Below are 27,072 nucleotides of genomic sequence, written 5' to 3' on the forward strand. Positions count from 1 at the left end.
CGAGCCCCCATCCCCGCTCACTTACCCACCCCCAGCCCGCGGCGCCCTGAGCTACCGAAGGCAATATCATGACCGGTAGTATGGCTGCTCGCAGCCCCCAGCAGACCTATACACCATCCGCCAGTCCATCCCACCCCACCCCATCCCCACACCGCATTCCGGGGCGCACGGCATGGAGCGCCCTGAGGGGGGAGGGGCAAGCCGGAGTACTGCGTAGCGGTAGGTGTTAACGTAGGAATGCGAAGACGTCTACAAAGTAGAGACCCGCCGTGGCAGTTGCGTCTGCGGGTTGCAACAGGCCATGTGTGTGTGGTGGTGGGGGCGGGGAGAGGGGTATGGAAAGGGTTCCACCGCGTGTAGCGGTTGGGCGGATGAAGCAATGGCGCATGACCCGTGACCCGGCATCGGAGGCCCGTGCTGCACCAAAAACAGCCACCGTCTATAAATCCCTGCTCCCGCAACGTGTCACACATTCACATGAAGAGAAGAATGCAGCAGCAGGATGACCAGCGGCAGGCGCAGGGCCCGAATCGCGACCCCAAACGCTCGAGGCAGCAGGTCGAAAAGCGGATTTGCAAATATTACGCAGAAGGCACCTGCCGGAAAGGGAATTACTGCGACTTCGCTCATGTGCGCGGAGACGTCGGTGGCGTTGAGGAGCAGTCGCGCGAGCGTCGGAGCGGCATGGCTGCTAGTGCGGGGCAAAGACGTGGATTCGCCGGCAGCGCACAGCGCTCGCCCTTCGGAGCGCTCAAGGACCTCAGTCGGCGTACGAGCCTCCGTTCCGATGAGGAGGTGGGCTGGGTGTCCGAGCTGGACGATCCTGCTTGACGCGACATCCCAAACGTGCCCCGCCACAGTTGCAACCGGCCCAACCAACATCCGCCACCCCGCTTCCATGCCCTCAACTGCAGATAAAAGACTTCCTGGGCTCCGCCCTGCAGAGCCTATCGGACCCTGTCGTTTCAGAGCAGGCCCTGCAGATGCTGTGCGGCGCACGGATCGGCACAGCAGGCGGTGGCGCCGACGAGAAGTCCAACGCCCCCGCACACGTCGAGCTCCTGTTGAAAGACATGTCAGAGCGGTACAAGGTCGGCAAGCTCACGGACAAGGCAAGCTGGCAAGCGTTTGGCCAGGGGCGGGGTCAAGGTAGCGGTGGGACGTGCAGGTCCCGATGGTGGGTGCAAGTCGTCTGTTGAGCGCAGCTGCATTCCTGTTTACGTTCCAGGCCGCTATCCTCTATAGCTCTATAATTACCAAACGCACAGGTATTCCGCGAGCGCGTGGTGCCGCTGCTGCGCTTGCTTTCTGATGATGCCGTAATTGATTCACTGCGGTCGCACTGGACCAGCCCGCTACTTAACAGCGTGCTTCATAAGTTCGACTGGTGCGCGCTCGCGAGCTGCTATGAGCGGCTGTCGCGCGGCGAGCTGTCAGTGGAACGTGGAGGGGCGAGCGCGCAGGTACGCGCGGCGCCGTTTGCTATACTGACTGCAAATACGTCATCGCAGAGGCTTTGCTGAACAAGAGGCCAGGAGCGCACCCAGGCCTAACCGCGGCTCTTGAGGGGAAGCTCCCTCCCCCACGCTGTTCCGCACCTCCTGGCCCTGCCCCCTTACTCCGCAGCCGCTGCGCTGGTTGCCCTGCTCCTCCCTGGATGCGCTGGAGCCGCCCGCCCGCCTGCTCAACGCCCTGCTGGAGCGATTCCAGCTGCCGGCAGACCGCCAGCCGCTGCTCGCGCTCGAGCCAAACAGCAGCAGCTTGTCATCGCCGGAGCAGCAACAGCAGCGGCAGCAGCAGCATCAAGGCTTGGCAGCCGCGGGCGCCGCCAGCGGGAGCAGTACTGCACGTGCGGGGCAGCAGCAGCCCGGCAGCGGCAGCGGCAGCAAGGCCTCCAGCGCGGCGCGTGCCGCTGAACCGGCCGCCAAGCGTCTATTGGATGTGCTACAGGAGCTGCACACCTCATTGCTGGCTGCAGCGCCGGCCGCAGGCGGGGGCCACGAGCAGGCCTGCCGAAGGCGGCGGCTGCAGGAGGTGCTTCGCTCGGCCCGGCGGCAGCTGCAGCACGGCAGGGTGGGACTCGCATCGGCCGGGCTCGCTTGCTGGCTGGCCGTGGCTGACTCCTGACCCGCCTAGCTGACTTCGGGGTACTTGGCGTCGAAAGCAATGTGCCTGCATGAACATCCTGTTGCATGCGTGTGGTGTGTGTGGTGTGGCGTGTGGTGTGTTCTGGGGCACAGGACCGTGAGGTGGTGCTGGACGAGGCGGAGGCGGCGCAGCGCCGTCGCGCGGAGGCGGCGCGGGAGGCGGCGGCGCGAGGCGACCGCGCCGCGGTGGTACGCCTGCAAGACCCCGACCACCTGCCGGGTGAGCCGCGCTTCCACGAAGAACACACACACACACACACGCGTGTACAACCCTTCTGTGCTCTGCGTTAAGATAGCCCTATGCGCGCGTGTGTGTGTGTGTGTGTGTGTGTGTGTGTGTGTGTGTGTGTGTGTGTGTGTGTGTGCGCGTGGTCCGCCGGATGTCCACCACCACCGCCTGTATGTCAAACGCACCGCCGCCGTGCAGGAGAGCTGCGGCTGAGCGGTGCGGCGCGCCACGACAACGACGCCGCCGACTACCGGCGCATCCAGGTGGTGCCCACGTGCGCCGAGCTGCTGTGCGCGCAGGAGCCCTACCTGCCCAGCAACAGGTGCGGCGCGTGCGACCCGCCCTGCCTAGTGCGTGTGCGTGGGGCGCGGGGCGTGGCGTGTTGCGGGAGCTAGCTCGTAGTGTATCACATTGCGTCATGTTCGTGTCGTGGGCGTGGGCGTGGCCCACGAACGAACGCACCGGCACGCGCGTGATACGCAGCGAAAACTACACCGCCCCATGCCCCCACCTCCGCCCACCCAAGCCTGTGCTTTATGCGCTCTGTCTTTCACACGCCTTCACCCCCACCACACATATCTCCACGCATGCCCCCATCCCCACCCCCCTGTACACACATCTCCACAGGCCCGGCAGCATGCCCCACCTGGCGGACGACCCGCAGCGGGCGCGGCTGGAAGTCAACTTCCGACTGCTGCGACACGACGCGGTGAGAGCGCTGCTGTGCAGTGGTGCCCCGCCCTGACTTGTGGCCCTTGTGGTACCTTCCATCGTTCCACCCGCTGTCGCGCAATCCTCCTGCTCCACAACCCCCCCTCCCACGTCGTTGCTCGTTCGCCCGCCCCACTCTCTCTTTCTTTGTCTCTGAGCCGCGCGTGGGGTCTCATAGCTTATGTACTGCCTTGCTTTACCTGTCCCGCGATTACTACTAACGCTCGCCGCCATGCCACGTTCCTACATGTGCGTCTTCGCCTTTGCTGTTGAACGCTTCTACCTGGCGCTCCTCCGTTCGCGTACAGGTGAGTATGTTAGTATAGATTTGCAACTAGTTGGGCGACGGGGTCCGCGCGCGGCTCGCACTGCTGACATGACTTCGGAGCTGCTCTGGACTGCTCCTTCCACCTGCTGCTACACTGCCCAAGCCCGCCCGACTACCTATGGTGATGTACCACAGCTCGCATATGCGGGTGCAGTTTCTCCTTGCAGCGCGACTGTTTCCTTACGGGATTGGTTCAAAGTTAACCCCCCTCCCACACACACACCCACACACACCCACACACAAACACACACAAACACACACACACACACACACACACACACACACACACAGATCGCGCCTCTGGCCACCGCCCTGACCGCCTTCCTGCGCATTGGCGGCCTGGCTGTACTGCCGCCACTGCCGCCCGCCGATGACGACGGCCGCGGCCCTGCCTTCCACCGCCACCCTCGCGGCGGCGGCGGCGGCGGCGACCGGCTCCGTTTTGAGGGCGGCACGCAGCTGTTCGTGTACCGGGACGTGCGGTTTGAGGGGCTGGAGCTCACCAAACACGACGGAGCCGTGCTCAAGGTCCGTGTGTGTATGTGTGTGTATGTGGATGTGAATGTGCGCGGCCGTAAGTGTGTGTGAGTGCCTCGAGAGTAAAGGTTGTGGGCCTGTGCGTATGCACGGAGCACCATGGAAAGTGGAGCGAGCTAGCAAGCGTGCGCACCCATGTGTATTATTGCAAGCGCGTGTGCACGTGTGTGCAGGTATCGCTGCGGCAGCCGCAGCAAGCGCAGGCCCGCGCCCCCACCACCCACCAACTGGAGGAGTATTGGCGCCGCTCCAAGCGCCTAGCACACGGTACCCTGCTGGCCTTCTGGTGGGAGCCCGCGGCGGCGACAGCAGGTGGCGCTGCTGGTGGTGCCGCGGGTGCCGCCACAGCCGGAGCCGCAACTGCAGCAGGTCGCGTCGGTGGCGGAGCTGGTGGTGGTGGTGGTGGTGGTGGTGGTGGAGCTGGTGGTGGGGGCCGGCCAGCGCCGCAGCCGCGGCTGGTGGTGGGTGTGGTGGCGCAGAGGGAGCCCAAGGACCTGGCGCAGCAGCGCGCGCAGCTCGGCATCAGGTGGGGGTGGCTCGGGCGGGGGGTGGGGTCGGGGCGGGGTTGTGGCTGGGCCGGGGCGCCTGCGCTACCGTATCGCACCGGGTTTACCTTCGTCCCTTCTTTCCAGGTTGCTGCTGCTGCTGCTGCTGCGCTGGTTCCGCCCCGCCAGGCTGCTGAGCTGCTGATGCTACTGATGCGCGGCTGCCGTTCGCCCGCTCACATGCAGGCTGGTGTCGCGGGCTGACTATGAGGCGCTGCTGGGCGCGTGGCTGGATGCGGCTGCGGGGTGCGGCGGCGAGGTGGCGCTGGTGCAGGAGCACAACAGCTTCTTCGCGTACGAGCCCGTGCTCAGGGCGCTGCAGGTATGCGGGGGGCTGCGTGTGTGTGCGTGTGTGTATGTGTATGTGTGTGTGTGTGTGGGTGGGTGGGTGGGTGGGTGGGTGTGTGGGTGTGGGTGTGGGTGTGCGTGTGTGTGTGTGTGTGTGTGTGTGTGTGTGTGGGTGTGTGTGCGTGTGTGTATGGGGGGGGATGCAAGTGTGTGTGTGTGTGTGTATAAATACCAACAAAACGAAGCTCGCCCAGAGGGCGAGGTGTGTGTGTGTGTGTGTGTTTGCGTGTGTATGGGGGATGCGAGAGTGGTTTGCGGCGAAGGAGAGGTGTCCTTGAGTGTGGTGGTCGGCTGTGATTCTTTGAGGGTACCATATGGCCGTTGATGCGATGCAAACACCACGCCTCTTCTCATACGTGTGCGCACACATGCGCCGCGCACACAGGAGATGACATGCATTCCTCTGGCACAACACCTGGTGCCAGGCTTCGCGCAGCCGCCACCGCCCTCGCCCGCCGCCGTCCTGGCCGGCGGGTCTGGGGCGCACACTGCCACTGCTGCCGCGGCTGCCGCGGCTGCCGGGGCCGGTGGCGGCGGGCCCCCTGAGCTGCAGCTGCTGTGTCCTGCCTACCTGGCCGACAACCCCGTGTGCGACCTGAGGCACATCGCGGACAAGCGGCGGGTGCTGGCGCTGCCGCAGGAGGAGCGAGTCAGGTATGCACGCACGTGTGTTGACGGTGGGTGGCCGTGGCCGTGGCCGTGGCCGTGGCGCGGACGCTGGGGTCATGAATGACAATGCCGGACCGCCGAAGCATTACCCCTCCCCCAGCAGCCCTACAAGCGACTTTCCTTGCTTGTCCACGTGGTGAATATTGACCTACCTTTCCTGCCGGTACGCCCCATACCGCACCGCTGCATGGTGCTGTTCAGGGTGCTGCGCGCGCTCAGCCAAGCCGACCTGTCTGGCGGCGGCGGCGGCGGCGGCTTCCCGCTGTCGGAGCTGCTGGCAGCTACCACGCTGGACGGCGCGCAGGCGGAGGCGCTGCGGGCGGTGCTCAGCCGCGAGGTGGCGGTGGTGCAGGGGCCTCCGGGAACAGGTGGGGCGCGTGGGGTACCGGCCGGTGGGCGTGAGTGGGGGCGGGCGGCCAGAGGGGCGGGGGCAGCGCACTTTGCTGCTGTGAGGCGCGGTCGGTTCCGGTTTGCATGGACTGCCTCTGGATCAATCTGCTGCACATGGTTAAACTGCATGTGTATGTACCATAGTGTAAGAGGTTTGCATGCGTATGTGCCCATTTGCCGCCGGCCGCCACAGGCAAGACGTATCTGGGAGTGGTGATGACCAAGGCGCTGCTGTGCAACACGCGCAACTCCGCGACCGAGTACAACGAAGGCGAGACGGGGCGCGACCAACAGGGGCGGCCCGGCCGGGGGCGGCCCCCGCGTGGCGGGTCTGCTCCGGGAGCCGGCGGAACGGCCGCGTCGCTGCCCACGTGGATTGCCGAGTGCGTCGGCCCGGAGGCGGCGGCACCTCCTCCCTTGGACGCCGGTGAGTGGTGCTGCAGAGGTCACGGTGCGGTGTTCTGATTGCACGTTGCGCGCACCAGGCTTGCCTTCACTTGTCGACATTCGACGTGGCCCGCCTCTTGCTCTTTCCTTCGACATATTTCCTGCTTTGCGCTGGCGCTCCAGCTGCAGCCGCAGGCCCCGCAGGTGCCGCGCCGCCGCCGCCGCCGCGCCCGGACATCGGGCCCGTGCTGGTGGTGTGTTTCACCAACCACGCACTGGACTCGTTCCTGGAGGGGCTGCTGGACGCCGGCGTGACGCAGCAGATTGTGCGGGTGGGCTCCAACAGCAGGGTCGAGCGCCTGCAGCAGTTCAACCTGCGCAACCTGCAGGACAGGGTGAGCGCGTGTTTGCATGTGTGGATGTGCGTGTGTGCGTGTGTAAGTGTGTGTGCGTGCGTGCCTGCGTGCCGGCGTGCGTGCGTGCCGCGAGCGAGCGCGCATGGGGTAACGGCACCAATAAGTCGTTTCCGATTACAGCCGCCGAGCATGTACGATAAAGGCATGTGCAGATGTAGCAGAGGCATTCCCTGTACCTGACATACCTGAAGACTGACTCGTTTGTGGTGTCGATGGCCGGTGTGACTGTGTGTGTGTGCCTGTTGCATGATTGCCCTGTGCCACTGCTGCTACAGGCGTACGGGCTGCAGCCGCTTTACGCGCGCATTGAGAAGCTGGCGGCGGAGGCGGAGGCGCTGAGCGGCACGCTGCAGGCGCTGGCGGGCGGCGGCGCATGCATGGGCGGCAGGTGCGTGCAGGCAGCAGGGGAGGACGAGGATGCGGAACATCGGCCGCAGCAGCAGCCGCAGCGGCCGCAGCTGACGGCTTTACACCTGCGGCTCGTGTCACACGTGTGTGCCGCTAGCTCTGCATGCCGCTGTCTTGTGAGCACAGGCCGCACACACACACACCGTCATTCACGCGCCCTTTGCTCATGCTCTCGCTCTACGGCGAATGCGCAGGCCCCTCAACTGGCGCGAGCTGGAGCCGCTGATGCTGGAGCGCTACCCCGCTCTGCACAGCTCCTTCCGCCGCGGCCGCCGGCCCTGGAACCGCCGGCCTGAGGAGCTGGCGCAGGAGCAGCCGCCCTTCGTGGTGCCCGACGGCCTGATCCCGGCCGAGGGCGAGTTCCAGCAGCAGGGGCGCGGGCCGCAGCAGGGGCGCGGGCCGCGGCCGCAGGAGGACGACGGAGGCGGCTGGGAGGTGGTGGGGCCCAGGGGCCGGCGCGGCGGCAAGCAGCGCGCACCCGGAGGCAGCTATGCGGACCTGGTGTCTGACGACTGGCTGCGGAGTGCGCCGGACAAGGACTGGCGCGTGGGGCGGGTGCGGCTGGAGGCGGAGAGGGCGGCCGCGGCCGCCATGGCAGCGCAGCGCGCCTCAGGTAGGCTCGACCAATTCTGCTCTTAGTTACAGTGCCCGACCTGTCGCTGCCTGTGCTGGTGTATGTTGAGTGTGTGGCACCTCATGTGGCTTGCCTCACTGGCGTACGTACGTGTGTGTGCACACTGCACAGGCGGCATGATTGCATCCGATGACGAGGCGGAAGACGACATGATGGAACTGGACGGCTTTGGAGCCGCAGGTGGCGGCGCCGCCGGGGGGGTTGCGGGCGGTGGCGGCGCAGGCCCGGACTGGTGGCGCGCCGTGACCACCGCACGCGACGCCGCGTCGGGGCCCCTCCTGGGCCTGTTCGCAGGATCCGCACGCCCTGGCGGCGCCGGCGGTCCGGCGGCGGGTGCTGGTGGCATGGTGCTGCCGCCGCCTCCTCCGCCACCGCCGCCGCCTGCAATGCGCGGCAACGCGCCCGGTGCTGCCGCTGGGGCGGCGGGCCCTGCAGCGGCTGCTGCTGCTGCCACTGGCCGCCTCGCCCCCGCTCCCGCGGCTGCGGCCGCTGGTGCAGAGGCGGATGATGAGGGCGACGATGCCGCGGAGCTGACGCCAGCGCAGAACGCGGCCCGTGCGGCAATGGCGCGCATGCGGCAACAGGCCCAGGAGATGGAGGCAGCCATGGCGGCCGCGGCACGGGAGCGGGCGCAGGAGCAGCAGCAGCAGCAGCAAGAGGGGCAGCAACAAGAGGGGCGGCAGCAGCCGCGGCAGCAGCAGCAGCCGCAACGGGGCCCTGCTGGGCAGGAGGGAGAGGCGGCTGGCCCCCAGCAACAGCAAGGTCGACAGGGGCGGCGCCACAGGAGGGCATCGGGCCGCTCGGAGGCAGCGAGTGAGGCGGCGGAGGAGGCGGAGCTGCCGGCGCCCCCGGCCCTCGCGCTGCCGCCCGCGGAGGTGCAGGCGATGTGTGCACGGTCGCGGCCGACGGCGGAGCTGCTGGCGGCGGATGACGTGTGGTGCATGAGCAGGTGTGTCGGCGGGGATGGGCGAGCAGCAGCGCGTAGTGGCATACTGGCATGGGGAAGTCAAGTTGCCTGCTGTTTGGCGGACAATGGAACTGATGCACTAGAGCCGGGGTCTGTAGGTGATGCGATTATTTTGTGCGTGAGCTCGCCAGGCCCTTGATTACCGGCGTCGGGCGCGATCGCTTGGCATCCATGTCTCTCAAGTGTCCCGCGTGTGACTCCGCGCGCCCGCACAGGTGTGAGCGGCAGCGGCTGTACACGGAGCTCCAGCGGCTGCGCTACCTGCGGCTGCTTCAGGAGGTGCAGGAGGTGCAGCAGGAGTTCGAGCGGGCGGAGGCCATGATTAAGGTGCGCGGGAGCGGGTGGGTGGGTGGCTGCCTGGCTGGCTGGTTGGCTGGCGCCATTGCGCCAATGAGACAAGAAGCAAGGTCGGGCCTCGTTGGCTCCCAGTCACGTGCGGTGCTGCTTCACGTGCTTGTGTGTTGCGTGTGTGACGCGCACACGCAGGAGACGCAGAACGCGGCCAAGCTTTCGGCGCTGCGCGCGGCCCGTGTGGTGGGCATGACTACTTCGGGCGTGGCGCGCATGCAGGAGCTGGTTGCAGCCATGAAGCCCCGGGTGCGTGGGGCTGTGGTGTGTGCCCGCTACATCTCTCAGTTTGTGTGTGAATACCGGTAGTACCGGAGTTATGCGCTACATTGTTGGGGTTGCGTGTCCCGGCGTTTGATTTGTACGTGCGGGATCACGGCAACTGGCCATAACAGTAGTTCGCACAGCACGTTTGCCCTCGCTTTACGTGATGACCTGCATGTGCCGTATGCCGTACGCCGTGTATGCACGTGTGCAGGTGCTGTTGGTGGAGGAGGCCGCGGAGGTGTACGAGGCGCACGTGCTGGTGTGCCTGTCGCGCAGTGTGGAGCACCTGGTACTCATCGGCGACCACGAGCAGCTGCGGCCCAAGCCCAACGAGTACTGCCTGCAGGTGGAGAGCGGCAGGTGGGCACGGCGTGATGGCGTGTGTGTGTGTGTGTGTGTGTGTGTCAGCAGCTAATGTCCCGTGCCGCTCCCATCGGGGCTGCGAGCGAAGCGACCCACGCTTCTAATGAGTTCTGGTCTGTTTGGTTGCCGTGTCCCCATGCGTAAAACCTATACCTGCTCCGTGCCCTTGAACCTGCTGCAGGGGCCTGGACCTGGACCTGTCGCTGTTTGAGCGGCTGGTGCGGCAGGAAGGCCTCAGCGTGGCCTCCCTGCAGGAGCAGCGCCGTATGCGGCCGCAGATCAGCCAGTGAGTGATGCGGGATTGCCTGCTCTCTCAGCTAGCGTGTATGTGCGTAGGCGCGCGCGCGCAGCTCGGCAGCTGTGTGCAATGCCGCCTGCGCGTCTGCCTCCCTCTAGCAACTGCTGATGCGAGCCAGCAGGTTGCTGACCAGCTACCAGCAATGCCACTGCTGTCCCCACCAACCCCACTGCCTGCCCCGCACGCGGCACACACGCACAGGCTTATCCGCGGCACCATCTACCCGCACCTGCGCGATCACCCCCTGGTGGCCTCGCACCCGCCCCTGCGCGGCCTGGCGCACAACGTCTTCTTCCTGGACCACGACCACCCCGAGGGAGGTGCAGGGGCAGCAGCGGGAGGCGGTGGAAGTGGTGGTGCGGCTGCGGCGGCGGCGGCGGGCGAGGACCGCTCAAAGTACAACGAGTGGGAGGCGGCCTACTGCGTGCAGCTTGCCCGCTACCTGCTTATGCAAGGCTACGACCCGGGTGAGAGCGGCGGGCGGCTGGACTGCTGGGCGTGTCGGTGGTGGGGGGGGAAGCTACTGATGTCCGTGGGGGAAGCTCAGAATGATATTGCATGGTGCGGCGGGGGCATAGTGGGGAACGGGGCGGGGTTCGCTGGCACGTGCATGCACTACACCCCGCAGCTGGCGCGGCACACACGTTATGCCTCTGCGCTGCTGCTAGATACACCGACTCCGCACACCCCCACCTTACACCACACGCTGCACTGTACCTGACCCCATCCCATCACCCCAACTCTGGCGCGGCACTCGCAGGCAGCATTGTGATCCTGGTCACCTACACAGGCCAGCTGCACCGCGTGCGTGACGAGATGACGCGCGCCAACCTGCGCCTGGTGGTTTCGGACCGAGACCGCGAGCAGCTGGACAAGGCGGGGCTGGCGGCCGATGGTGGGTTGGGGGCAAAGAATGGATGGATGGATACAACATGCGGGGGATGTGCTATTGAAGATGTGCAAGGGCGCGTGACCTGAAGTAATAGGGGGTACAAATTGCCGTATGGTGTCGTGACATGCAATCGCGGTCCTGTGGTCTTGAACCTTACTTGTGCAGATGACGACACCGATGGCGTCTCGGAGGACATCGGCGCAACGCAGCAGGAGGCAGCAGCGGCACCAGCAGCCGCAGCCGCGGCGGGCGGCGGCAGCGTGCGCGTCCTGACGGGCGACGAGGACGCCGCCGCCATGCTGCGCGGCGGCGGCAGTAGCGGTGCCGGCGCCGGCGGCGCCCGGCCCGCAGGCAACTTCGGCAGCGGCTTAAAGCCGCCGTCTTCGGGGCGACAGGGCGGCGGCGGGGCAGGTGGGCAAGAGCCGGTGGGCGAGAGGCTGCCTGACGGCTGCCGTGTGGTGACGATGCGCGAGGGCATCCGCTGCGCCACCGTTGACAACTACCAGGTGGGTCAGAGCGCTAATCGGCCCTTACTTCAAGCTTGTACCTTACGGTAGTCGACTCCGTGCCGTTCCTTTGCTCCATCCGTTTGCTTTCTTTCCTGCTTGCAACCCCATGAGTGGGCGAAGCGCCCGCAGCCGCCCCCAGCAGCAACCCCGCAGCCACCCGACTGAACGGCCGTCGCTTCTATACATACCGGCACATGCCCGCCCGCGCACGCACGTGTGTGCGTGTGTGTGCAGGGCGAGGAGGCGGACGTCATCCTGCTGTCCACGGTGCGCAACGCCAAGGACGGCCGCATCGGCTTCCTGCGCCTGCGCAACCGGGTGAACGTGATGCTCAGCCGCGCGCGGCACGGCATGGTGGTGCTGGGCAACCAGGCCTCGCTGCGTGCGGGAGCCGAGAGGTGGGGCGTGCCGGTGCCATGGCCATCGTGCCGTACCGTACCGTATTCCTGTGGGAACGTGGGGTTGTACCGGTTTACGAACGAGGATCCTGGGCCTGGGGGATGCAAAGGCCTGGGCTCAGGGGTGCAAAGCGGTTGCATGTGGCTGGTTGGACAGTCATGGGCAGCCCAGCAGACCAGCGACGCACACACGCAACATAACGGCATGAGCGCAAGTGTGCACGTCCCACCACCACCACCACCACCACCACCACCACCACCACCACCACCACCACCACCACCACCACCCGCCACCACCACCACCCACCAAGTCCTGCTGGCCTCACCGCCGCGTACACAGGTACCGGGTGCCCATGTGGGGCCAGGTGCTGGACATGCTGCAGCAGGACGGCTGCGTGGGGCCCTGCCTCAAGGTGCGTAGACGCAATGGAACGCAAGTGTTGCTTAGTCATCGGACCACACGGCGTCAGTCAGGGGAGGGGATACACGGTATAAGTCAGTGGAGCACAAGGCGTTTGTTTGTCAGCGGGACGCAGGGCCTTTTGGCTGCGGCAGTCAGCGGAACTAACGTTGTCAGTCAGCGCACGCAAGCAGCCATGCGAACAAGCATTCATGTTGATTCCTTTGACCCGGTATCGCGTTCTGCAGACCAAGTGCGTCAACCACGGCGAGGAGACGGAGATTTGGGACGTGGGCGACTTCGGACGCCTGGTGGGCGACGGCGGCTGCAGGCGGCCCTGCGGCGTAGCCATGCCCTGCGGCCATACATGCCCAAGGTGCGTGGATGGGTGTGCTGCACGGAGGGCTGGGTCATGACTGCCTTTCTTCAGCATGCGGCATTCCTTCAGCAGTATCTTGCTGCCCTACCTGTTGCTCTCTGCACATGTGACGCCACTGATGATTGCCGCATCGCACTGCTGCGCACCCCTGCCGCCGCTGCCGCACGTACGGCACCGCACCTATGTGCCGTACTCCAGGAGCTGCCACGCCGACGACCGCGAGCACCGCTACGTCACCTGCACCAAGCCCTGCAACCGCCTGCACAAGCCTTGCGGCCACGCCTGCGAGCGCACCTGCGGCGAGCCCTGCGGCCGCTGCACGCAGCGCGTAAACGAGCCGTACCAGCTGGAGTGCGGCCACGCCGGGCCGCAGGGCGTGCAGTGCTGGAAGTGAGTGGTGCGCGCGCGCGGCTAGCTACACGCCCTTGCACTACTGCCGTATTGCGTTCGTAGTCGCAAGTGTCCCAGATGTGCTCAGGAGTCAGGGAGTAAAGAGACAAAGGGAAGCAGCTGTGGCACTAAAGATGGGCATGCCTGGTTGATCTGAGCTTGCCTGCCTGCCTGCCTGCCTGCCTGCACGCCTGCCTGCCTGCATGCTGGCATGCTGGCATCATCCCCCCCCACTCGCCATACTAAACATGTGCACAGGCGCTACGCCACCGGCACCGAGGCCATCCGCTGTCGCGAGCTGGTGGAGGTGACGCTGCCGGCGTGCGGCCACACGCTGGACGTGCCCTGCTGCGAGGCGGAGGGCGTGCGCACCGGCGGGCGGCCCTGCAGCCAGGTGGTGGCCGTGGAGATGCCGGCGTGCGGCCACAGCGTCCGCGTGCCCTGCGGCGAGCGTGCGGCGCTGCTGGCGGACCCCACCCGCTGCACCGCTGCGTGCGGCGCGCGGTTGGCGTGCCTGCACGAGTGCGGCGGCACGTGCGGCGGCTGCATGCGGAGCGTGCTGGGTGCGAAGTTCGATGAGCTGATGGCGCAGGGTAGGTGTGTGCGTGGGTGTGGCGGTTGGGCATGTGAGCACTGAGAAGCGCATGACGATTGCTGTAGGCCCTTGCATATATTGGCAAAAGGGGCGGCATGCAACGGCGCAAACGTGAGCTACGTAACCTGGATTCTGATTCGCCGTGCAGGCTTCATCGCTGGTCAGGGTGCGGAGCTGGGCGACGCCTGGCGCCGCGCCCACCGCGATGCTCACTTCGCGGAGGCAAGGGGCTCCGCCAAGTTGACCGCATGGCTGCGGTTCCTTTCCCCGGAGGGGCCGGGTGCGGCCTTCCGCGGCCGGTTCCTGACCTGGGTCAAGGTCAGTTCGCGCGTGGGTGATGGCTTATAACTCTGTGCCTCTGTGCTGGCTGGCTTCCTCTGGTCACTTGTTACTAGTCTAGCATGCTTTCGCCCCCCAGCATGGACAATCATATGCCAGTGGCGTGTTGCTTTCCATGCGTGCGCAGGGCCGGCTCACGGGTGCTGAAGGCGAAGCAGGAGCTGACGCCGCCAGCCCCTACGCAGCCTGCCACGCCGCCTGCAAACAGCCCTGCGGAAAGACGCTGGTGTGCGGCCACGACTGCGGCATTCGGTGCCACGCCGGCTCGCCCTGCGCGCCCTGCGCCAGGCCGTGCTGGATCAGCTGCGCGCACCACCTCCGCTGCCACCGCAAGTGCGGCGAGCCCTGCGTGTCCTGCGCCGAGGCCTGCGTGTGGCGCTGCCAGCACCGCGGCGCATGCACCGCACCCTGCGGCGCTCCCTGCAACCGGTGAGGCGGCGACGGAGGTGCCATGCGTGCTATCTCGGTGCCGCGCTGCGTGCTAGCTGTTAATCATACCTGCACATCTATCCTCTTACCTACCATTTCGCGCCCGGTTTTGCGGCTTTCCCCACCGTATGCTAGGCTGCCGTGTGACCAGCGCTGCAGCCGCAAGCTGGCGTGCGGCCACCGCTGCCCGGGCCTGTGCGGCGAGGAGTGCCCCTCCCAGCGCTTCTGTGTGGACCCGGCGTGTCTGGCCAAGGCCGACAGCAACATCAAAGACCAGGTCCGCGTCCGCGTCATCTGTTACACGTTGGCTAGAGCTTGCTCGCCGGCGCCGCAGCGAGCTGAAGCCTTCAGCGTGCAAAGCAGGGCGGGTATCGCCTGACCCAACATGCCTGCGTGCTGCGGCTATTTATCTGTAGGTATATGCCGCAATTGCTTGTGACGCGTTCCAACGTCCCAGTAATGACGTGTGTGCCGTGTCGCGCCGCAGCAAGTGGACGTGGTGATGATGCGCTGCCTGGGCGAGCTGTCTCCCGAGGACGTGGACGCCGACCCGCTGGTGGTGCTGCCGTGCCGCCACGCCTTCCTGGTCAGCACCCTGGACGGACACCTGGACATGGGCAGGTGGGGGGCCGGAGGAGGGGGGGGGGCGGAGGGGGACATAAAGTGGGGCGGGCAGGAGGGGGCAGGAGGGGGCAGGTGGAGGCAGGTGGGGCCGTAGGGGGCAGGTGGGGGCAGGGTAGGAGGGGGTAGGAGGGGTAAGGAGGGAGTAAGAGGGGGCAGGACGGGGCCGGAGGGAGTACGAGGGGGCAGGACGGGGCCGGAGGGGGGCCGGAGGGGGCCGGAGGAAGCAGGTTCTGACATCACTAGCTGACCCGGCAAGGGGCAGGGCGAGCAGCTATCTACGGGGTTGCCATGGAGGTGCGGGCGGGCGGGTTGATTGATTGCATGAGCCGGTAGGGTGCTAGGTAGGGGCGACGTGGCTAGCATTGAGCGCCTGCCACACATGTGTGTCCCTACCTGTCAGAGGCGCATGCATGCACCCACAGGTTCTACGCCAAGGACGCGCACGGCCACTGGCTGCAGCCGCTGCCGCTGGGCGCCGAGTCTGGCGGCAAGAGCCCGGTGGTCGGCTGCCCCACGTGCAGGTGCGCGCACGCTTACCCACCTGCTGCTGCAAATCTACTGCCTTGCTTGCCGTGAGGCTACTCCGGTCACGCACACGCTAAGCGTGCCTATCCATGTGCCTAAGTGCTGTTGATGCCGGGATGGAGAATGCAGGCAGCCCATCGCCGGCGTGCGGCGCTACGGCCGCGCGGTCAACAAGTCGGCCCTGGACCTGACACACCGCAAGCACATGCATCGCTGGGAGGGCAAGCTGGCGGAGGCGCTGATGCAACTGGAGCACCTGTGGCGCCACGTGGAGGAGCCCGCGACGCAGCCGGCCGCGGCTGCCGCGGCTGCGGCAGCAGGGGGCGGCAGGGCGGCCCGCGGCATGCACGCGGAGCTTGCGCAAGTGGAGGGGCGGGTTCTGGAGCAGATTGCGCGCGGTAGCCAGCGGCGGCAGCTCGCGCTGGACCCGGGTGCAATGCTGGCGCCGATGCACGCAGTGCTGGCGCACACGCGCCGCACGCTGCGCCTGTTTGAGGACGTGTGCGACGCCTACCTCAGGTGGGGAGCTTGGGTGGAGGCATACTTGAGTCGTGCGTCCACAGGTTGCTTGCATGTGCCGCGCTCTACATGCGGCAGCCGCCAGCGCCTGGCTGTGGATAGTGCAGCAGGCACAACGCTAGAGGAGGAGCATCCTTTGCGTTCGCCAACAATCCATCTTTGTCCTCCGCTTCGAATGCTTTACTTGCAGTCCGCCGTTGCGCTTGGTGTACGAGGCTGCTCTGGCGCAGCTGCAGCGGGACGAGCAGGCGGAGGCCGCGCCGCCCGCCGCCGTTGCCGCAAGCGCTGCAGGCGCCGCTGCTGCTGCTGCGGCGGCGGCGGCGACGGCGGCGGCGGCGGGCGGTGCCTGCACCTCCGCGGCCAGCAGCAGCGTGCCGGCGGCCGAACCTCCTGACGGCGAGGAGGAGGCGGCGGCGCGGGCGCGTCGTGCGGCGTGGCTGCAGCTGGCACACCAGGACCTGAACTCGCTGCGGCCAGACACCACACTGCTGTGCAAGGCCTGGTGCGGCATCCTGGGATGCGGTGCCGTGTACGTGGCGGCGGGGGCGGCAGGTGCGTGTGCGGCAGGAGGGCGCGGGTGGCAGGTGGGACGGATAGTGTGACATGGTTTGGCAACCCGGCAACCTGGGCAGCCCTAATCGCCGGCCTGGCGAAACTCGGCATGGATCTAGGGCAATGGACTCAGGTAGGCTAATGTGAGAACGAGTGCTTGCTTGAGGCCGAGCACCTCCGGCTATGCTCCTCGGCTCGCAGGTGTGGCCCGCATGAGCGCGCTGCTTGGCGGCGGCGGCCAGCGGCAGGCACTGCTGGCGCTGCCCCGGCGACTGCAGAATGTGGTGCGCGCGCACCTGCGGCCGCAGCTGCAATACCTGCTGTTCGACGCCCTGCTCGCATGCGACCGCCTCCTCTACCAGAGCGCGCCGGCCTGGCGCCGACAGGCAGTCGCTGGCCGCTCCTACAACAGCGCCTTCGCGCTGAGCGAGGCGGCTATGCGCATGGGGCTGGCGCAGTTGCAGCTGGTGGACGCGGCGGCGGGCCTGCCGCGCAGCGAGGAGGCGGCGGTGCTGCGCGGCGCGAGCCTGAGCTTCAAGGTTTTAGACGATATGCGGGAGGCCGTCATCCAGCAGGTGTGGGGCGCTGGTGTGGTGTGGTGTGGTGTGGTATACTGGGGCAGGGCTGCCTATGCCGAATGCGTTCAGATTCGGACGAACAGCCCGGCGGTAGGCTCGCTGGCTTTATCAGCACGTTGCGAATTGCTTACAAGCTGAACTGCTACGTACGCTGGCTCTTGCATCTGTGTGTGTCTGTGGCTGTGGCTGTGTGTGTGGCTGTGGCTGTGTGTGTGTAGGTGCGTGCGGAGGGCGACACCGCCCTGGCGCTGTACCGCGGCGAGAGCGGCTTCGCGGCGATCGGCTACAGCAATGTGCACATCGAGGCGGTGGAGCAGCTGCTGGGACAGCTGGACCGGCTGGCGGAGCAGGTGCGGCTGCGGAGCTTGGGTGGGGAATGGGGGGAATGGATGGGGTGGTGTGCTGGCTTCTGGCGTGGCGGGGCGTGGCGTGGTTCTGGACTAACCGCATGGTTGGACGCGCGTTAGGAAACACGAGAAACGGAAAACGCAAAACGCGCACGCGGACGCGTGTGTGTATGTGCATGCCGCACAGGTGACGCTGCAGGACGTGATGGAGGCGCTGCGTGCGGTGGCGGCACACGAGTACGGCGGTGGCACGGACGCCATGGGCTGGCTCACGGGGCACCTGTACCAGTGAGTCACCAGGGCCAGGGCGCCGGCTTGCTTCGGTGATGCTGCTTCGGGCTTTGGACGTCTGGTTAAGAGGGCACCGACCGTACGTGTCCTTTCAATCATTTGTTGTTGTTCATCAGGTGCCGTATTGGCTGGCGGGCCTCAAAAGTGCCTGTCGCCTTTGAATTTGACACACGCTGTGCTCGCCGTGTGCTTTCCCATCCTGCACCTAAACCTCAACCGCAACGCCACAGGTGCCCCAACGGCCACCTGTACACCATCGGCAACTGCGGCGGCGCCATGCAGCAGTCGGTGTGCCCCGAGTGCGGCGCCGTCATCGGCGGCGGCCATCACCAGCTGGCGGGCGGCAACGCACCAGCCAGCCAGACGCTGCAGCAGCTGCAGCAGCTGGCGGCGCGCCGCTGAAGCAAGAATTCGAACATATGTAGTTATGTACGCATGCGTGGCCGGCTGTGGCGTGGAGATGGTATATATCCAGCCAGGGCACTGCAGACGTACGGCGTGTGTTTGGTGGGTGTTGCGTTGTCATGTTGACTAAGTTGCTTTCAAGTAAGGGAACACTACAAACAGAGTCTGGTCGAGGTCTGGTCCATTGGGAACATGGCACACCGAAGCGATGGCGACAGCTAGCCCTGGATGCCCTGGATCGGCCGAACTGACAAGGATGGGCTGTACGGTATGCTCCTGACATACGGCAGGTTGTAACAGGCTACCTGTGCCCTGTCCTGTGCACGATGGCCCCATATCACTGCCAAGTCTTGGGGTAAAGGCATGTAGGACCCTGCTTGCGCCGGGCGCGCATGGGGCGGGGGCCGGGGGGCGAAAGCTAGGCGCTGGCACTGCTGTGCTCAGCAGATCCTGGCCAGCATTGAAGCCCGAAGAAAACAGCATCTTACAACACACGCCCGCGCACCTGAGACCGCCGGCGTACCGTACATGCTCCCCAGCCAACCAATTACGGTACCGTACAGGGTTACACACAGACATCCTCCGCCCCAACACCCTCATCGAGCGGCGTTCTTAGTTGCGCATAAGTAGGCTAGCTGCCTGTTGCGGTGCTGGTGCGGTGCTACCACTTCACTTGCGTGCTTGCTTGCTTGCATGCCCCGCCTTGCGTACGTCTTATCCAATCTCCAACCATCAGCGCCTCGCGCCACATGCATTAACAGGTATGCACTGTTCAACACCCCCCCCCACCGCCCCGCCCACGGCCCCATTAATACGTCACGCTCTGAATTATGCAAAGGCGTCAGCATTTATCTACAAATAAACCAGCTTGCTAGCTAAAGGTAGGCAAGGCCGCAATCAACAGGCAAGCAGTAGCAACTAACACATTCAAAACGCCCGACAGAAGTGCATACTTAAGGACCATCCATGCATGTGTGTGCGTGTGTGTGGACAATGTGCGTGCCTGGATGCGCGTAATCCATGCGGGTGTGCGTGCGTTTGCCACCGCGGCAAAAAGTGGCCAATCAAGCACACTCCGCCCGCCAGCAGAAAGCGTGATCAGTGTTTATGCGCTATGCCGTGGTGGGCGGGAAGGCCCACGCACGCCGCCTGAGTTAGTTGTGGCACACTTGCTGGCTTGCTAGGTACGGCAGGCACCGCCGCAATAATATACCGGCCTTTCCATAAAGTGTGGCCGGCAGCTTGGCATGTGTTCATCACCACCAATCACCCACCTTCACATCCCTCAGTCCACGCACCAAAAAGGAGCAGTATCCAGTCGACACTAGTTGCAGTCGAGTCAGTCGCCCAAAGCAGTGCCACAAAAAAGGATCCGACCAACGCACCCAGTCATGCCACCAATTGTGCACTGCCAGAAGTAAGGTTGACGCCCTCCAATAAGTTCATGCATGCCCCCGCGTACACATACATGTGCAATTGAACACCAGCACCCCCAATCAGCTTGACATTACTACTACATCTATACATTGTAATTTTGGGTTCCTAGCTTGACCCTGCCTCACCGCGCTCTCACTTGCAGCCAGCCCAACCCACCCACCCGGTCATCATGGGTCGTCCTCGCGCGGGTGCAGGTGCATTTGGATGCCGCGTGTGCCCGCCGTCTGTAGCGTGAGGTGCGTGCTCTCGCGCTTGTGCACTCCCTCGCGCCCACCCATCTGCACGCAGCAGCAGGGGGGGCGGAGTCAGCAGCCAGCAGCCAGCAGGCAACAATCACATCGGTGCAGGGCGGCCTTTTATGCGCAGCAGCACCCTCCCTCATGTACAGCCTCCCAAACCCCAAGCCACCCGACCCCAACCACATGCATATCCCGGCGGCAACTAACTACTTGCAGTGCAGCCCGGTGCTCTCTGGTTTGCTTTCATAATAACTCCATACCCCACCCCACCCACCCCCACACAACCAAAGACACCTCCCTCCCCCTCTCCCTCCTCCCCTCTCCCTCCTCCGCTCTCCCCCTCATTCTCCCCGGTGGGCTCTCTAACGATGATGGAACTATTTCATTAAGCCCGGGCACACAACCCCCTGCCCTCTCCCCCGCCTCCTGCCCTCCCATCGCCGCACGCACCTCCTCCGCCAGCTCCACCCGGAAGTGCGCCAGCAGTGTGGCCAACACCGTCATGACCTCCAGCTTGGCCAGCGACTGACCCACGCAGGAGCGCGGGCCCTCGCTGAAGGGCATGTAGCTGAGGGGGAGCGGGCGGTAGGGCAGGGCAGGGGGTGGTGGGAGGTGGGGCAGGGGCGGGAGGGGCGGCAGGGCAACGGGCGGGAGGGGCGGGAGGGGCGGAAGGGGGAGAGAAGATGGGGGTGCGATTGAGAGCGAGGACGTGGACATGCGGAATGTGCTGGGCGCCTGGCGGGAGGTTTGCGAGTGCACCGACTCTGTACGCCCTTGCGCCATCTAGCTAGAAAGCGACAGCTCGTCCATTCCCGTCGGTTGCGCCCCGCCGCATGCGTGCACACACCTGATGCCGGTACGGCCACCGCCGCCGCCAAAGTCCCAGTCCTGCTCCTCGGGCGCCCCGCGCCGCTCCACCGCGGAAAATGACCGCCCCAGAGGCGGCGTCGGCTGCCTCCGAATCTTGGCCGGCTCCGGCTGCTGCTGCTGCTGCTGCTGCTGTGGGCCCTCTCCGGTGACAACAGCAGCGCCCGCCGCGTCATGCGCAGCAGCAGGAGCGGCCGTGCCATTCACGTCACCCGCACCACCGCCGCTGCCCGCACCGCCGCCGCTGCCGCCCATGTCACCGTCAGCCTCCGGCGCTCCGCCACGGCGGCGGGGCTCCCGCGCCGACACCGAGCGCCCGGTGCTGCGGCGGCTGACGGGAGCTGCCGCGAAGCTGCTGCTGCTGGTTGCGTCCGCAAAGGCGGCGTCAGTGTCATCGCCACCATCAGCGTGCGCGGTCCCCGCCGGCACAGGGGCGGCGGCAGCAGGGGCACCGGTGGGCTTCACACCCGCCGCCTCCTCGGCGGCCTCGCCCTCCTCCTCGGCCTCCTCCTCCGGCCCGGCGGGCGCCGCCGCCACGGGCTCCGCCACCACCGTGATGCCGCCGCCGCCGCCGCCGCCGCTGCCTTTGGTGGCCGCGGCGGCGGTGCCGGCGGCAGTGGCGTCGGTCTTGGCGGCAGCTGCTGGCGTGGTGGTGGTGGTCGTGGTGGTGGCGGCGGTGGTGGTGGTGGCGGTGGTGGCCTTGGTGGCGGTGGTGGTGGTGTAGGGTGATGGCCGTGCCTTGCCCGTGACGCGTGCAGCAGTGCTGCTGGCGGTGCTGCTGGTGGCGGCGGTGGTGAAGGTGGTGGGGTGGATGCCCTCGCGCGGCCGCATGTCGGCCACATACGTCTCCAGCGGCACGCCTGAGGTGACACGTCATCAGTCAGACTAGGACGAGGTCAGGTCAGGTCTGAACATCAAGACAGGCTCACAGGGGAGGTTGGATCGAGCTCGGGGCACTGCGCGACTGATGGGTGCGAGGGCCTCAAACTGAATTCGTCCACTTTGGAGAGGGCATCGCGATAATTCATGACCGCTGGGCTTCAGGTATGGCCGGTCAGTGCAGGCATGCTACAGACTCAGTGCTACAGGCTGTGTGTCTTTGCTACAGGCTCGGCAGTGCTACATCTGCTCGTGCCTTCGCGCCCCTTCATCCCACCGTCACCGCCCTGAATCCCTCGCTCGCTCGCTCGCTCGCCCGCTCGCTCGCTCGCTGCTGCTCTCACCCATCCAGCGCTGGGGCCTGAAGGCCAGGGGGTCGGTCCAGTTGTGGCGGGTGTTGTGGATGGCGAACAGGGCGGTGCCGATGGGCGTACCGGCCGGCACCAGGTACTTGCCCACACGCGTGGGGTGCTGCGGGCGGCAGCGAGACAGGGAGGCGGAGGTTGGACACAACAAAGCGACCTTTTGTCATGCCAAGTGGACGGCGGAGGGTGGAGCGGGTATCGCACCCCACCCACCCACCCACCCACCCACACATACCCACACATACCCCCCCCCCCACACACACACACCACCTCATCCCACCCACCCCCACCCCATCCATCCAGCCACCCGCCCCGCCCCACCTGCGTGATGCGGCCCATGATGGACACCACCGGGTACATGCGCATGGCCTCCTTCACGCAGGCGGTCAGGTAGGGCAGCCGCTTCAGGTCCTCCAGCGCCAGCGGCCGCGCGGCGCCGCGGCCGCCCATGGCGTGCGGCCTCACCAGCAGCCCCAGCCCGCCCAGCTCCGCCGCCACCGCCTCCTGCACACCTGCTCAGGGAGGTAGGGATGAAAGCAGGGGCAAGGCAGGGCAGGGGATGGTAGGGTGGGAGTGTGTGGCTGGGCGGGGGGAAGAAGGGGAGGTGAGGAAGGCGTGCAAGCGAAGAAGGTTGTGCGTGTGCGTGTGCGTGCTGCAAGTGCTGTGCGCAAGCACGCACGCGATCATGTACGCACGTGATCTGGCACGCACCGGGTGTGGTGGCTATGTTGAAGAGTGTCCAGCTGATAGTGTGGCCGGTGGTCTCAAAGCCCTCCACGAACAGGATGCCGATCTGCAACAGCCAGGGGGGCAGAGGCAGGGGGGCAGGCAGGGGCGTCATCGACAGTAAAAGCGTAACGCACAGCGCTACAGACAAATCAACATGATGAGCCATAGTTCGTCAGCGGGCGCCATCGGCATTACAAGCGCTAAAGACAAGAAACTTGACCAGCCACGATTCCATCAGTCCCACGCCCGCACTCCCACCTCTGACAGGATGCGCTCCTCCGTGATAGCGGGCTGCACCGCCCGCCGCCGCCGACCCGTTGCGCCTCCCTCCGTCGACGCCGCCGCCGCCTCGCGCTCCGCCTGGCGGCGGCTGGCGTCCAGCGCCCGCCACAGCTGCGCGCCGATGTCTGTGTCCTCGGGCGGCGGCGGGCCGCGGTCCAGCACCTCGCGAAGCAGCTGCTGCATGTGCGCCTGGAAGTCACGGAAGGCCTGCAGGCCTGGGGGGAGGGGGCGTGGGAGTGTGGGGTATGGGTTGGGGGGTTGGGGGGTGGGTGTGGAGGGGTGGGTGCGGGTGGCTGGGGAAAGAGTGAGGGTTTGGAGGGTGGAAGGAAGGGAGGTAGAGTTGTTGGAAGTTGGAGAGCGGGTGGACGGTCAGCGGGTGAGGTAGTTAGTAGAAGAGGTGGCGAGTTAGGGAGGATATATACGAGGAGGGATGGTTGGTGGTGGTGGTGGTGGTGGTGGTGGTGGTGGCGTATGGGGTTGCAGGGCGGATGGTGCGTGTGTGGGTTGAGTGCACGTGCGTGCTACAGGGCAGACGGTGTGTGCGGGTTGAGGGCGCCATCTTCACTGCCCCAATCACACCCGCCTCCCCCGCTGTACCCCCCGCAGCCCTCCTCCACCTCAGCCCTCCCCCTAAACGCACCCTTGGTCCCCTTCTTGACCAGTCGTGGCGCCAGCGCCCTCAGCGGGTTGGCGATGCGCCTCATGACCTCGGTGAAGGCGCGCGGCAGCACCCGGATCAGGTGCTCGGGAGGCACCTGACGCAGCCGCACGCAGCCGTAGTCGTGGCCGAAGGCGGTCTGGGAGGTTTGGGGTGGGGGTTGGGGTGGGAGGAGGGTTGCAAAGATGGTTGTAAAAGCGGTACAGGATGCACTGGGGGGTTGTAAATACCAGCTCAAACTAAACCAGGAGCACAGGCAGAGGCGTTCGGTGCAGGGGAGAGGTGGGAGGAGGGGAGGGCAGATAATGCCGGGCGCAGTCGTGACGCCGCCATGCGTCGTGGTGTTGCAGCAGGTCAGGGGCTGGCGCTGCAGTAGTGCCGTCGTCAGGGGTCCGGCCACAACAGCGAAGGAGGCCATCCTCCCCACCCCACCCCCGCCACACAAACCCCCACGCACCCTACCCCCACCCCTCACCCTCCCCACCCGCCCCCTCCCCCCTCCCCTCCTGCTGCCGCACCAGCCCGATGACGTCCAGGGTGACCCGCAGCGCCGCCTGGTCCACGTCCACACTGGCGGCCGGGCCCTCGGCGCGCAGCCACTCCACCAGCTCGGAGGTGCGGTCCCTGAGGGGGGGGGTAAAGTGTGTGTGTGTGTGGTTGTGTGTGGTTAAGTGTGTGGGGAGGGGGCTGCGGGCGGGAATGTGGGAAGGTAGTTTGGCGGCCGCGATGGGCCATTGACCCCGTGGGCCATTGATCCCGTGCACGACCAACAATCCTCAGCCAACCAGCGGACTGGCTGTGTCAATCTCTGGTCGCTGTCCCTGTCCCATGCAAAAAAAGCACGCACACAAACACGCACATGCACACGCGCAGCCGATTATTCCCACCTGATGATGGGGAACTTGTTTTTGATGTTGTTCCAGGAGAAGGACACGGCCACCGCCTTGCGCACCGCCCGCCAGGCGTCGTTGGCGGGGCTGGTCAGCAAGTTCACGTGGCCCCTGGGGGTGCACATGGCTGCATGGGGGGGGGCGTATGTGTATGTGTGTGTGTGTGTGTGTGAGGGAGGGACGGGGCGGGGGGGAGCAGAGGAGTATCGGGATCAGACCGGCAGCGCAGGAGACAGGAGGTGTTGAACTTGATGAGCCATGCACATGCACCTATATTATCATACCAGGGCTCTGGAGGTGATCGCGCTGGTCGTGTGCGTTGCCGCACAATCGCTACAGCCGCGCCAGTCACACAACACGATAATGAAACGCCGCGCCAACACACCTACCACACACCTGCGGCTCCAGCGCACCAGCCCCTACAACACCAGCTCCAACAACACCATCCAATTAGCACCCAGCCCGCCCCACCATTGATGGGCGTGTAGATGGCGGCGGCCTTGTCGCAGGCGCCCTCGCCGCGGCCGCAGATGGACGCCAGCGCCGCGGGGTCGGTCACCAGCAGCGAGTCCTGACACGTGTGTGTGGGGGGCGCACGTGTGGCGTGTGTGGCGCGGGTCAGGCTTATGATGAGAATGAGGGTGAGGGTTGGGGTTGGGGTAGGATGGGTGGGCCACTGCCCCTGCCGCAGTCCACCCTCGTTTAGTTACCCTCGAGAAATGGGTGGAGCTCCACCCCTTCCCTCCCTCCCTCCCCTCCCCTCCCTCCATTCCCCTCTCCCTTCCCCTTCACTTTCTCAACCGCCCCAAAACAAACCCTAAGCCCCCACCCCACCCCACCTGCCACAGGAACTTGATCCGCACCACGCCGCCGTACTGGTCGGCCCAGCGCAGCAGCACGCGGTGGAAGTCGGGGCGCAGCACGGACAGCATGTTGCCCAGCAGCGGCAGCGCGTGCGGCCAGGGGCCCGGAATGGAGTCCAGGTCGTAGCGGGGAAGCAGCAGCGAGCGCAACCTGGAACATTGGGGGGAGGGAAAAGGGGGGAGCAGGAGGGGGGCAGGTGGGGAGCGGGCGGGTGTAAATGCCAGCCCAAACTAAACCAAACCAAGCAAGCTGCACTAGCGGAGCACAGGCAGAGGCAACAGTTGCAAGCGATAATAGCGGGAAGGGCGGGATTGCAGGTGGGGGTACCGGGGGTTGGGATTGGGGGTAGGTTAGCCCAAATCCAAAGTAAACGGGGATGGGGGTGCGAAAGGGTGGCAAGTGGGGTTGAGAAGTGTGGGAGCGAGCGTGGGCCACTGTTGCAAAGGCTTGAGGTCTTGTTCTTGATTTGGGTCTGGCTGTAGCAGCCGTCATACCCTCCAGTCCCCCTCCCCCCCAAAACACCAAAGACACGACTGTTACGCTGCTAAGAAACTGCCCTTAGCCCCCCGTTTTGCCCCCGTTTCACCCCCCAGCTCACCACAGCGCCACGCACAGCAGTAGCGGCGCCGCCAGCACCGTCAGCACGGCCTTACGCAGCAGCACCACCGCCCCCCGCCACAACCCAGCAGGCGCCGACGACGTCCGCGCCGCCAGCCCGCCTTGCCACCGGCCTGTGGCGGCGCCGGCACGCACCGCCGCCCACAGCCGCCGCAAAGCAGCCGTGCCCCCTGCCTCGTGGCTAGCATTGCCGCTACTGCCACTGTCGTCGTGGCTGCTGCTACTGCCACTATCGTGTCGGCAGCTACTGCCGCTGCTGCTGCAAGGCGCGGAAGCCTCCCAAGTACCGGCCCTGTCAAGGCCGTCGGCGGGTTGGGCAGATGCTGCCACACGCGGCCGCGCGGCGGCGGGCGAAGGCGGCTGCGTCTCTAGCAGAGGACCCGGGCAAAAGGCCGCGAGACGTCCACCCACCACTGGCGGCAGCGCCACAGTCAAGTCGCCGCCGCGTCTGGTGCAGAACCCATCGCCGTAGCTGGGACCCGCTTCTGCTGCTGCTGCCTGATGAGCGTGATGTGGCGGAGGTCGGGCCGGTGACAGCTGTTGACCCAGCGCGGCGCTCGACAGCAGCCCCAGCAACAGCAGCAGCGGCAGTGGTGCCGCTAGGGAGGTTGCGCTTCTATTGCTCAGCTGAGCGTCTCGTAGGCGTCGCCGCATGTCTCCGAAGTCGAACTCTAGTTCAAGTGCTAGAAGAGCAGGCGCAGTCAAGGGGCGGGGAGTAAGTGCACTTCTTTCGTGATGACGGTAGGTGCTGGTTTGGGGTGGCGTAAGGAAGTCTTGGCTTATACCAAGCCGCGCCCACTCGACAAGCCACGCCAGGGAATACGGCAGAATGGATCGAGAGGTCCGAGGTCTCTCTCCGAGGTAAACCCCCCGGCCTTTGACCCGCTGTCACTGAGTGTGGGGGGTTACGCACGTACCGGCGCCCGCCGTGCTGTTAGAGGGCTCTGTCTTCAACATGAAGGCGGCGCGGTGTGGCGGCAGTCGACGTGGCACCTACGGCGTCGAAGCGCGCGCGAAGGGTGACGGTGGGGGACCTGCGGCGCGCTGCGACACAACACGAGCCGCTTCGCTCGATTCGTT

The 27,072-nt window shown here is 66.0% G+C and overlaps 2 protein-coding genes across 3 annotated transcripts; one reads left to right on the forward strand and one right to left on the reverse strand.

Annotated features, from left to right (window-relative positions):
* Window positions 1-444: 444 nt before the first annotated feature.
* On the forward strand, window positions 445-18,473 carry CHLRE_03g166850v5 (uncharacterized protein). Its single transcript, XM_043060803.1, has 40 exons — window positions 445-795; window positions 915-1,112; window positions 1,269-1,463; window positions 1,627-2,073; window positions 2,241-2,367; window positions 2,575-2,698; window positions 3,004-3,085; window positions 3,707-3,943; window positions 4,126-4,478; window positions 4,684-4,819; window positions 5,231-5,499; window positions 5,716-5,882; window positions 6,098-6,331; window positions 6,475-6,686; window positions 6,983-7,095; window positions 7,310-7,728; window positions 7,861-8,698; window positions 8,932-9,043; window positions 9,203-9,313; window positions 9,543-9,691; window positions 9,876-9,980; window positions 10,194-10,459; window positions 10,753-10,887; window positions 11,050-11,390; window positions 11,628-11,791; window positions 12,132-12,204; window positions 12,440-12,567; window positions 12,769-12,960; window positions 13,219-13,553; window positions 13,704-13,873; window positions 14,022-14,323; window positions 14,459-14,600; window positions 14,811-14,944; window positions 15,370-15,468; window positions 15,602-15,991; window positions 16,182-16,543; window positions 16,745-17,118; window positions 17,340-17,471; window positions 17,656-17,756; window positions 17,990-18,473. Exons 1-40 carry the CDS (start codon window positions 685-687, stop codon window positions 18,159-18,161), a joined length of 8,751 nt encoding a protein of 2,916 aa, XP_042925932.1. The 5' UTR covers window positions 445-684; the 3' UTR covers window positions 18,162-18,473.
* A 163-nt stretch (window positions 18,474-18,636) lies between these two features.
* CHLRE_03g166900v5 (uncharacterized protein) lies at window positions 18,637-26,794 on the reverse strand. 2 transcript variants are annotated; one of them, XM_043060805.1, is made up of 15 exons: window positions 26,404-26,794; window positions 25,973-26,352; window positions 25,350-25,524; window positions 24,982-25,081; window positions 24,508-24,637; window positions 24,139-24,244; window positions 23,603-23,759; window positions 22,939-23,177; window positions 22,663-22,744; window positions 22,273-22,463; window positions 21,931-22,057; window positions 20,688-21,567; window positions 20,291-20,408; window positions 19,439-19,879; window positions 18,637-19,167 (listed from the first exon to the last, which is right to left on the reverse strand). In XM_043060805.1, the coding sequence occupies exons 1-14, from the start codon at window positions 26,644-26,646 to the stop codon at window positions 19,769-19,771; spliced, it is 3,039 nt and encodes a 1,012-aa protein (XP_042925934.1). In that variant the 5' UTR covers window positions 26,647-26,794; the 3' UTR covers window positions 18,637-19,167; window positions 19,439-19,768. The 2 variants fall into 2 exon arrangements, with proteins under 2 accessions (XP_042925934.1, XP_042925933.1); XM_043060804.1 differs by having other exon boundaries at window positions 25,973-26,794.
* Window positions 26,795-27,072: the final 278 nt, after the last annotated feature.

This window comes from Chlamydomonas reinhardtii, chromosome 3 (assembly GCF_000002595.2).
Source record: "Chlamydomonas reinhardtii strain CC-503 cw92 mt+ chromosome 3, whole genome shotgun sequence".
Lineage (NCBI taxonomy): Eukaryota > Viridiplantae > Chlorophyta > Chlorophyceae > Chlamydomonadales > Chlamydomonadaceae > Chlamydomonas > Chlamydomonas reinhardtii.

Coding starts and splice junctions, on each gene's coding strand:
- CHLRE_03g166900v5 (XM_043060804.1), bottom strand. CDS start 26,646: ATGCGGCGACGCCTACGAGACGCTCAGCTGAGCAATAGAAGCGCAACC. Junction 24,245..24,507: donor AACAAGTTCCCCATCATCAG/GTGGGAATAATC, acceptor CCCCCCCCTCAG/GGACCGCACCTCCGAGCTGG. Junction 23,178..23,602: donor GGTCAAGAAGGGGACCAAGG/GTGCGTTTAGGG, acceptor CCCTCCCCCCAG/GCCTGCAGGCCTTCCGTGAC.
- CHLRE_03g166850v5 (XM_043060803.1), top strand. CDS start 685: ATGGCTGCTAGTGCGGGGCAAAGACGTGGATTCGCCGGCAGCGCACAG. Junction 10,460..10,752: donor TATGCAAGGCTACGACCCGG/GTGAGAGCGGCG, acceptor CGGCACTCGCAG/GCAGCATTGTGATCCTGGTC. Junction 14,324..14,458: donor TGCGGCGCTCCCTGCAACCG/GTGAGGCGGCGA, acceptor ACCGTATGCTAG/GCTGCCGTGTGACCAGCGCT.